The following is a 9,631-nucleotide window of genomic DNA, read 5'->3' on the forward strand; positions in this document are numbered from 1 at the left end:
TTCCCTCCTCAGACACGAAAAGCGTCCGTGGAGATCAAGTTTGAGGTGAAAACAGGCTCAGAGTCCACCTGTCCTCACTGATCTGTGGATTTCTGTGTGACCAGGTGAGTACCCTGTGGACCTGGTACCAAGAGGTTCCGGCAGCCTCCGCTGTGCAGAAGACCTGCCAGTGGCCTTTCCTGGGCTCAGGTTGTCACCACATGGAGTCACTGAGAGTGAGGGTATCTTGAGAAATATTGTTGATGTTTGATGGATGGAAACATGGTAAGCTGTGTGTGGTTCTGTGTGGTAAATATTTCAGTAAGTACAGTTGTATGCAAATAAAACCACATGAAACAAACGTAAATAACTGCAAATGTGTATTATAGTAGAAAATATAGATTTACTTACATTGCATAATACTCAAAAGTCAGGATTTATATATAAGATAAATACAGAAATGTTTTGCGTGTGTATGTAGTATTAGAAGACATCCCATGAAATATTAGCAGGGATAATCAGCAACATTCCTTAGACCCATTCAATTTGACTTCTAAAGTCCTATAAATCCTCCACATAAATTTGAAATAAAGGAGCATTCAGGGAAAAAGATGATTGGAACTTCTTTGTATTAATAACAAATTTAAAATTGAATTTGCCAGTAGCCAGATTTATTTTGAGCATTTTTTTCTTTATGACATTTCAAGTCATTTGGAGGAGTACTAAGCAACAATGTAGGTTGAAGGGAAGGGCTCTAGTCTCCAAATAGACTGTCCTCTCCACCTTGCCATCTAAAGGGAATTAACTTTGTTTCTTGAAACTTTTCTGAAATAACAGTCTGGTGATTCACGTTGCAGAGAATCTTGTTAAGTAATTTTGTATTTAGTTGTTGGCCTCTACTAATTGTGTGTGTATGTGTGTGTGCCTTTTTCATTCTAGATTTCCTGTGATGTTCTTGAGGGGAATGTGTGCTTGTCATGCAATAGATAGTCTTTGAGTGTATAATTAATGGTGACCAACCATCCTCGTTTCTTCAGGACAGTGGGGATTTCCAGGACACAGGACGTTTACGGTTCAAACCAGGGCAGTCCTAGACAAACCGGGATGGTTCCTCATCTCATGAGCCAGGCCCTGGGCCACATGCATGGGGACCTGGAGAACCAGAGAGACCTTGTCCCACCTCTATGGAATTTATATTGTATTTGGGAATTTGGATTTTGAAAAGTTAATGATGAGAGTGATGTAGGAGTTTGGCACAAGGGGAATCAACCTGAGGGGGCAGTGAAGCCCTCTTGAGAAGGACTGATATTTAGCTTGAGAGCTGGAGTTGGCACTGGATTTAGCTGGTCGGAGGGTTAGACTGGAGTGAGGGTGTGAGAGTGTGTTCAAGAGAGCGTTTCAGGCAGAGGGACCGCATGAGCACACCCTTGAAGCAGAGAGCTTGGTGAGTCCATGAACTGAGAAGAGGGATGGCTGAGCTGAGTCAACACAGGGGGAGAGGTGTGAGCCACACCAGCGAGGGGGGACAGGCAGGACCAGATCAGGGGTGACTTGAGACTCTGTTCTAAGACCAGTGGGAAGACTCTGGAGAGATGCGTGTAGAAGGATGATGTGATTAGGGTTTGGTCTAAGCATGTGGGTTAAAATGGACTTCATGGTTAAGAATGAAGACTTAATATGCAAGATGGGAGGTGCTGGGAATAAGATTAAGAATACGATGATTGTTCCCTACGCCTGGCTGATGGCTGTGGAGTAGGAAAGAAGTAGAAAGAAAAGATCTTGGATTGTAGAACCAAGAGAACATAACGGTACTTTCTTGCCTGCATGTGTCAGATGGCACAGGGCACTGACTTTGCTCCTCGCTGCTGTCCGTGCAGACCTGCAGGCGCCCCCTCACCCAGGTGTGTGTGTTCACCCCTCTTTGCCACTCGCAGGCACCCCTCCACATCCTAAAAGAATTCAGGCCTTACTTGTGAGGGGGTTGTCTCACACGGGAGACACCTAGGAGAGACCCTGCAGGCATCAGAGCAGCCCCTTCAGCATCTCCATCAGCCTCCTCCCTTCCCCTCTCTCGTTTTCCACACCCAGAACTACCCCTGCTCAGTATTCCACATCCCCATGATCTTCCTCCCCCAGGCTTGAGAAGGGTGGGGCAGCCACTGTGGTGGACATCATCTGCACCTTCCACTCTGACTCCCGCAGGTCCCAGGCTGGACAGAGAGTGACTCTACTGGGAGCTGAGCCATGAGACACAGAGCATCACCCACCTGGGCTCCTTCACCCTGGACTGGGACAGCCTCTACGTCAGTGGTGAGGGGCTGTGATACAGCCACGCTCTGTCTCCCAGTTGGAGGTCTGTGTTCCCTCTGTTGCTCTAAAGTGAGCTATGATCCATCTCTCTATCCTCATGGTCTGGGTTCAGTCTTCTCATCACTGTGTGATCACTGGGTCCAAACACCTTCCATCTCGTTGCCTTCTCCCTGAACACCCCTCTACTCATCCCCTCTGCTTTCCTCTCTGCTTTTCCCTCAAAGGTCCCTACATCCTTCCTTTCCCTTAATTCTTTATGTTCACCCCAACTCTTGCTCAGCTCCTCTCGCCTTCTCCCCACAGGTTACACCTATGGAGCCATGGACCCGACTACCAACAGTGAGTATTCCTGGCCCTGATCTCCTAGGTCCCGTCTGCATTTGGGGTTGTGGAGCACTTGTTCTCCTTCACCTGCTGTCCTTGATGAGGGAGGCACCTGGAAGTGCTCTAATTCATCCCTTCTCTCCCTCCCGGGTTCTGGTGGAGAGTCCCAGCCCATTGTGACAAAGCCTTAGACACAGATATGTTCTCCACCACATTCTGACCCCACGTGGTTTTCACTTTAATTCTCCTAGGGCCCCACCCTTGGTCCTCCTTTTCCAGGTATCCCATTCATCTTCCCATTTTTCTGCCTGTCTATCTGTCTCTATTCCGAGTTCAGTCTCTCTTGTTCACCTATCTCTCTCTCTTGGGCTCCTCTCATCCACAGTCTTGCTCATCCATCTGCTAGCACAGTCACCCGTCCCCTCACTCTCATTTATGCTTCACCTGTGAATGGTGGTCCTGAGACAGCCAGTGCTGGAGCCCGTGTGAGCCTGGGGGCTCCTCCCACTCTGTCCCTCCCTGCTGACAGCCCTCTCCACAGCTCCCAAGCCGACCACCAGGTCCCTGCATACTTGATCATCACCTGTGCCACCAGAAGCCACCACAGGTATCTGGGGGCCCCTTTTCCTTCCCAAGAGAATCTCTCTGGCCCCACTCCCCATGAGCCAGGTGTTATCCAGGAGCTGGGAAGCCAGGGTGTGAAATTCTGGTCTTACGGCAATCACGCTGATTACAAAGATTATACCAACGATTCAGTCTAAGGCCAGACCTCAGAGAGCCCCTAGTCTTGTGAAATTAACACACCATTATAATACAATATGGGATATTTCGGGGAGATGCACCTGGCATAATTTGGAGGGGAAGAGCTTGCTAGAGAAAGTTTCACCAGAATGAAGTCTTTAAGAATGAGTAGGAGTGACCCCGGCAAATAGAGGATGAAGGGTTTTCCTGGCAGAGGAGATTCCATGAGCAAAGGCTCCGGCCAGAAACAACATTCCGTATGGGGAGAATTGAAACGAATTTGGGTTGCATGAAGCATAACCTTTAACCCGCAGTAGATGGATAAAATGAGACTGAAAGGTCAGCAGGAACCAGATTGAGTAGAGCCTTGAGTGCCAGGTCAAGAAGGTTGAACTAAACACTGAAGGCCATAGGGAGCCATGGGTGGTACTAGAGCAATGGTGGCCCTAGTGGTGTATTCATTTCAGAAAGATTCTTCTAGTAGTCCACGTGGAACATCCTTTAGAGCATTCAGTGAACCTGCTGGGGTGTTTGTCCGGGTGAAGGAAGTTAAGACCTGAGCTAGGACAGGGATGGAGAGAGGGAGTGTATGTGAGGACCAGTGTGCAAGGTGAATGGGTGTTACTGGGAGGGAGGTGGAGCTGAGCAGATATGCTGGTTCTGACTTGGGTGACCGCACGTGTGGATGGTGTTGCCACTGGGAAAGAAGACGACAGATTATAATGAGTGCAGGACCCTGGTGTGGTCTCAGCCCAGCTTTCAGAGACGGCCATCGCTCTCCCTCTCGTCTTGCAGCTTTGGGGCACAACCTGAGGACCCTCACAGTCAACGTCACCATCTCCACCCTCTGGTGTTCCTCAGACATGAGCAAAGACTAAGCCACGATCAACTTCACTGAGAGGGTCCTGCAGAGCCTGGGGAGACCCTGGTCCCAGCAGCTCCCGGTGGGTTAAATCCCACCCAGCCCCTCCTTCAAACCCTGTCCCTCCTGCTCCTCCTCCTCCTCCTTCCTCCCCAGCTGGATCATTGTTCAAGAAGAGCAACCTGGGCCCCTTCTACTCAAGTTGCAGACTGGTCTCCCTCAGGTGAGACCCTCCCCTCAGTATTTGCCCCTAATGACCTCTTTTGTGACCACCCCTATCTGTCACCCCACTGTACTCCCATTTCCTCCTTCCTGTTCTGGTCCCCACCCCCAGAGGTTTCAGGACCTCTCTCTAGAGTCCCCACATCCCTCTCTCCCCAGGCCTGAGAAGGATGGGACAGCCACCAGTGTGGACGCTGTCTGTACCCACCACCCTGACCTCGTGGGCCACCATGCCTCTGTGCTGGGAGCTGAGAGTCTCCACCTGTCTGCTCTTCCTCTCCGTGGCTCCAGGCTCTGCAGCCCAGAGTTTATGCATCCAGAGAGAGCACCAGCTACATTTCTGCATCATCAGCTGGAACCTCAGCAACTCGGAGCCCACATCCTTGGAGTACACCGCCCTGCTCGGGGACACCCAGGACCAGGTGGGGTCTCCCTCTCCCGTCTCTCCTTGCCCTAAGTGCACAATCATTCCTCCATCTGACTTACATCTGTTATGTGATTGTTTCAACCCTTCATTTTCCCTGCATGTCTGGGTTCTCTCAGTGTCCAGAGGTGATGTCCTAGCTGCCATCCCCATTTCTCACATGGGTAAACTGAAGCTCAGAAATGGGAGTATTGTGCTTAAGGTCACAGAGTGAGTTAGGGAGAGAGCCAGGATTTGAAGTCAGATCTCCCTTGCCCCAAGGTCTGTGATCTTTCACTGGCACCAGTGGCGCCTTGCATCCCCAGGAGACCTCCACCTCACCCACTCTCCCTCACGTTTGTTCTAGGTCACCAAGCTCTACAGAGGCAGCCAGCTTTGAGACATATTTCACTCCTGCCTGGTCACCAACTTGATGTAGCTTGAGGAGATTGGAAGCATTGGCTGAGCTGGTGGCTGATGACTCTGAGCTCCCATGACACATCATTGATCTGGAAGTCACTTACATCGTGCCCATTCTGCCCCACATCCCTGTCAACTAATCCTAACATCTCCTTCCATAGGTTTTCGGGGGATGAGAAAAGCATTAACATTTTGTGCCACCAACCTCCAGCATCCTGCTCCTCCTCCTCTTTTGGAGACTTTCAACAAATATCAGCAGTCTAACTGTGCTCTCCAATAGTGGAGCCGCTAACCACATGGGGCAATTTAAATTTTTTATACACCTATTAGTATACGATTCACATATTATGTGTGGGGAGGAGTGTATTTTTTAGGTTTTTCTATATTCAATATCTTCTCATCTGCAAAACAAATAGTTTTACCTCTTCCCTTCCAATCTGGGTTTCTTTTTTTCCTTTTTCTTGCCTAATTGCCCTCATTAGAACCTCTAGTACCTGTGATTAACATACGAGATATGGGAAGACATCATTGTCTTGTCCCTGGTCTTAGGGGGAAATTTTCAGTCTTTCACCATTGAATATGGTGTTAGCCGTGGGTTTTTCATCGATGCTGTTTATAGGTTGAGAAAGCTTTTTTGTATTCCTAATTTGTTGAGTGTTTTCTTTTTTAGACATGAAGGGCGTTGTATTTTGTAAAATTATTTTCTGTATATGTGCTCGAGATTTCGTGGTATTTGCCCTTATTCTATTAATATTGTGTAATACATAATCCAGTTTTCAGATGTTAAGCCAACCCTTCAACTAGAGGTGAGAGATTAAGATGGTCTCAAGTCTTTCCTGGGCGTGCCACAGCCCTGAGCATTTGTGGCCTTCTAGATGCCCGCAAATACACTGGAGCTTTTCAAAGCCCCTTGTGGACATCTCATTCCCCCAATTTTTCTTCTGAGTTTTTGGCTCACCATTGCCTGCCTCAGCTGGTGTCACTCCCTCAGGCAGCTACAATAGAAAACAATTAGCCCTGAATATTTTTAGCAAGTGTCCTGGGGACAGACTTTCCTCCCTGGGCAAGCTCTGAGTCAAGTAACATCAAGCCCTGAACATGGGGCTTTTTCGGGAAGCTGCCAGGCAGGTCAGCTAGTGACAGTTCAATGGGGATGGCTCTTTTCAGAGCTCCAAACCCATCATTTCTGCTTGGCTGCTGGTTGTCTCAGCTACCATGGTTCTGAGACTGATGGTTTTCAAAGTTATGCAAGATATTGTGAGAGCAGGATGGGATAGTGCAAGTTATAATGCCACAAAGTTTGCTCCTGTTATCAAGATTCTACCATGTTTCTTCACTAAACCCTCCTCAGATTCTTACAAGCCATTGATTAATTTCTAGACTTTTGAAAAGTTGATTTTGTCCTTTTTTTTACCAGTGTATTCATTGTTTTTATGCATTTGCAGAGGTCCTTTCTCAAATGTTTCAAAAATGTTCTCCCTGTGGTTATTTATTTATAAATTAATTACTTAAAATGAAATTACGTGATAAATTGAGTTCCACACTCACACACACTAGCCACATTTTAAGTGCTTGATAACAACACGGGGCTAACAATGATTGTATTTGGTAGTGCAGACAAATGTTTACATTATTGCAGAAAGTTATCTTGGACAGGACCCAGAGGCAGGGAATCTAGAATCAGGGTAGAATTCTAGACACCCTTGTTCATCCCTTGTGCCCTTCCAGGTCTGTCCCCCACAGTAACCACACTGGAGTGGACTCCCTGTGTACCTTGCCGCCTTGGCACAGAGACTGGACAGAGTTGCCATCTATGAGGAATTCCTGTGGCTGACCCAGAATGGACCCAGCTGCAGAACTTGACCCTGGTCAGGAAGAGTGTCCTTGGGAATGATAAGGCTCCCTGGTCATTGTGAAAGGAAATGCGGACTTTCTGGGGATTCTGGATGCCTGGGGCTGAGAGAGCATTGAACTTTCTCAGGCTGGCAGGAGGTGGCATAGACCCCCAGTCTTTACCCACCATTGAGAGAGAGAAATGGACACCAGTGTAATATAGGATGCCGTCACCTTCTCCTAGACAACTCTGTGACCTCAAGCTAGGCACCTACCCTCTCTGGACTTTTGTTTCCTTATCTCTGCACTGAAAGCCACTGGGCCAGATGGTCAGTGAGGGTCTCCAGCTGTGTGTGAAGAAGACTTACAGGTTTGGGCGTCATGTGGTTTCTGATCCACAGGCTATAGTTTACCCAGTCCCGCTCCAGATGAGCACCAATGCGCTAGAACTTTCTGCAGTGTTGGAATGTTCTATATCTGTGCTCTCCAGTGCATAGTCACATGTGGCTGTTGAGTACTCGAAAGATGGTATTGTGACTGGTCTTTATTTGTACTGATTTTTAATGTTACTGAGGTACTAGATTTTTTATTTTATTTAACTAAAATTAATTTTAATTCAAAAAGAGACTTGTTGCTGCTCCATATCAGACAGCACACCTCTAAGAGTTTGTCTGGATATAGGTACAAGTAGAGGGACCTGCACCCTTCCACCCATGCCCACTGGGTGCTGTGTGTCCTCCCCTCCTGGAGTTTATGTTGTAGCTGGCAATAACAAGAATAGAGAATTCAAACTTATCAATTATTTGATGTGAACAAACTCATACTTGGAGGTGGTAATCAGAGAAGACTTCCTGCAGGAAGTTACATTGTAGGTTAATTCTAGAAAATGAATATTAAGCAAATAGATAGAGGAGAAGGGGATGATGTGTTTCCAGGCATGGAAGAACACATTTGAGTGGGATTTTACAAATTTAGAGAGATCCCATAGGCTTGCCAACTATGATGACCCATTCTCCCCCCGACCGTCCTAAGAAAGTCCAGGCCAAAACCATTCCTCTGTGCCCAGAGGTATGAATTTGGTTTAATTTATTACACTTTTGTTCTGTGATAATGGTCTTGGATTTTGTAGCAAAGTGTGTTCACTTTTTAGAGATGGAAACTAAAATTGTTTGAAACATCATGATGTCTACTTGACTTTAATATTTCATTGAAAACATGGGATGAATCAAGGGTGGCAAGTGTTAATAATTTATACATTGATGAAATATTGTTTTAATTGGATGGAATATACGTTGTTAAATCTAGATGGTGGATGTTTATGAAACTGTTCCTTTTATTTTTCTGTGTCTAAAAAGTTTTATTAAAAAGAGTGAAACACACTCACATGCATTCTCCATTTCATTCACTTCCAGAATATTTTCCCAATAGATATGACACCTTGACTGAGAAACCTTTTAAACCTGCAGGAAGTCCTAGCCCATGGTAGGGGATGAGTATCTTGATGCTGTGTCTCATCATAGAGAACCATGTGCACAGTGTCTTGGATGATGAAGAATGTTGGCCAACCCTTGTCAAGGAGAGTTGAGGCACAGTGGGGTCACCAGGAGCCCTGGGGTGATGACAGGACATGGCTCACCACACCACTTGTCTCCCCAGACCTCCCCTTCTGGGCCCTCATCCTCATCTGCTTGGCGGGCCCCCTGGTGCTCATCACAAACCTGATGTGCTGTCTCCTGGCAAGCCATGACGTGTTGATTGTCTTCTTACTATTAGGTTGTAAGAGGTCTTTATATATTATAAATACACATCCTTTTCTAGGGATATGATGTGCAGATGTTTTCTCCCAGTCTGTGTGTGGCTTGCCTACTCCTTCACAACATGAGTCATTGGGGAAATGTAAGTGACAGTCACCATAAGATTCCACCACACTTGAGAATGGCTAAAATTAAAAAAACTGACTATAGCAAATGTTGTTGAAGATGTCAAGTCACTGAAACTCTCATCAGTACTGGTGAAAAATAGCTTGGATGCGTCTTTAATAATTACATATGTCTAACCAGCCATTCCTTTCCTAGGAATTCATCTAAGGGAAATAAATACATATTTCTATACACAGACTTGTACACACATGTTGATAACAACATAGCTATAGTAGACAAAAACGGAAAACAACTCAAATGTCCATCTACTGGTGAAAGGATACACAAAGTGTGGTATATCCCCACAGTGGAATACTATTCAGCCATAAAAAATAATGAATTATTTTTTTCTTTTTTAATTATTTTCTTGAAATTATAAAGGGTTTTAACATTGTGTAATTTCGGGTGTTCATTATTATCTGTGAATTTCTGTATAGACTACATCATGCTTACCACAAGTAGTCTGACTTTTATCCATACCATGCACATGTGCCCCTTTAACTCTTTCACTAACCCCCCAGCCCCCTTCCCCTCTGGTAAGCACTAATCTGTTCTCTTTATCCCTGTGTATGTTTATCTTCTACATATGAGTGAAATCATGCATATACCTTTGTCTGG

At 46.2% G+C, this 9,631-nt stretch overlaps 1 protein-coding gene across 3 annotated transcripts; it reads left to right on the forward strand.

Annotated features, from left to right (window-relative positions):
• Positions 1 to 4,628: 4,628 nt before the first annotated feature.
• On the forward strand, positions 4,629 to 8,523 carry LOC131402097 (mucin-16-like). 3 transcript variants are annotated; one of them, XR_009218270.1, is made up of 2 exons: positions 4,629 to 4,860; positions 8,507 to 8,523. XR_009218270.1 is itself a non-coding variant. In XM_058537037.1 (2 exons), the coding sequence occupies exons 1-2, from the start codon at positions 4,669 to 4,671 to the stop codon at positions 5,239 to 5,241; spliced, it is 225 nt and encodes a 74-aa protein (XP_058393020.1). In that variant the 5' UTR covers positions 4,629 to 4,668; the 3' UTR covers positions 5,242 to 5,268. The 3 variants fall into 3 exon arrangements, 1 of the variants encoding a protein (XP_058393020.1); XM_058537037.1 differs by lacking the exon at positions 8,507 to 8,523 and adding an exon at positions 5,209 to 5,268; XR_009218269.1 differs by lacking the exon at positions 8,507 to 8,523 and adding an exon at positions 7,005 to 7,168 and having other exon boundaries at positions 4,844 to 4,860.
• The last annotated feature ends 1,108 nt before the right edge of the window (positions 8,524 to 9,631 follow it).

This window comes from Diceros bicornis, assembly GCF_020826845.1.
Source record: "Diceros bicornis minor isolate mBicDic1 chromosome 30 unlocalized genomic scaffold, mDicBic1.mat.cur SUPER_30_unloc_1, whole genome shotgun sequence".
NCBI lineage: Eukaryota > Metazoa > Chordata > Mammalia > Perissodactyla > Rhinocerotidae > Diceros > Diceros bicornis.

Coding starts and splice junctions, on each gene's coding strand:
- LOC131402097 (XM_058537037.1), top strand. CDS start 4,669: ATGCCTCTGTGCTGGGAGCTGAGAGTCTCCACCTGTCTGCTCTTCCTC. Junction 4,861..5,208: donor TCGGGGACACCCAGGACCAG/GTGGGGTCTCCC, acceptor CGTTTGTTCTAG/GTCACCAAGCTCTACAGAGG.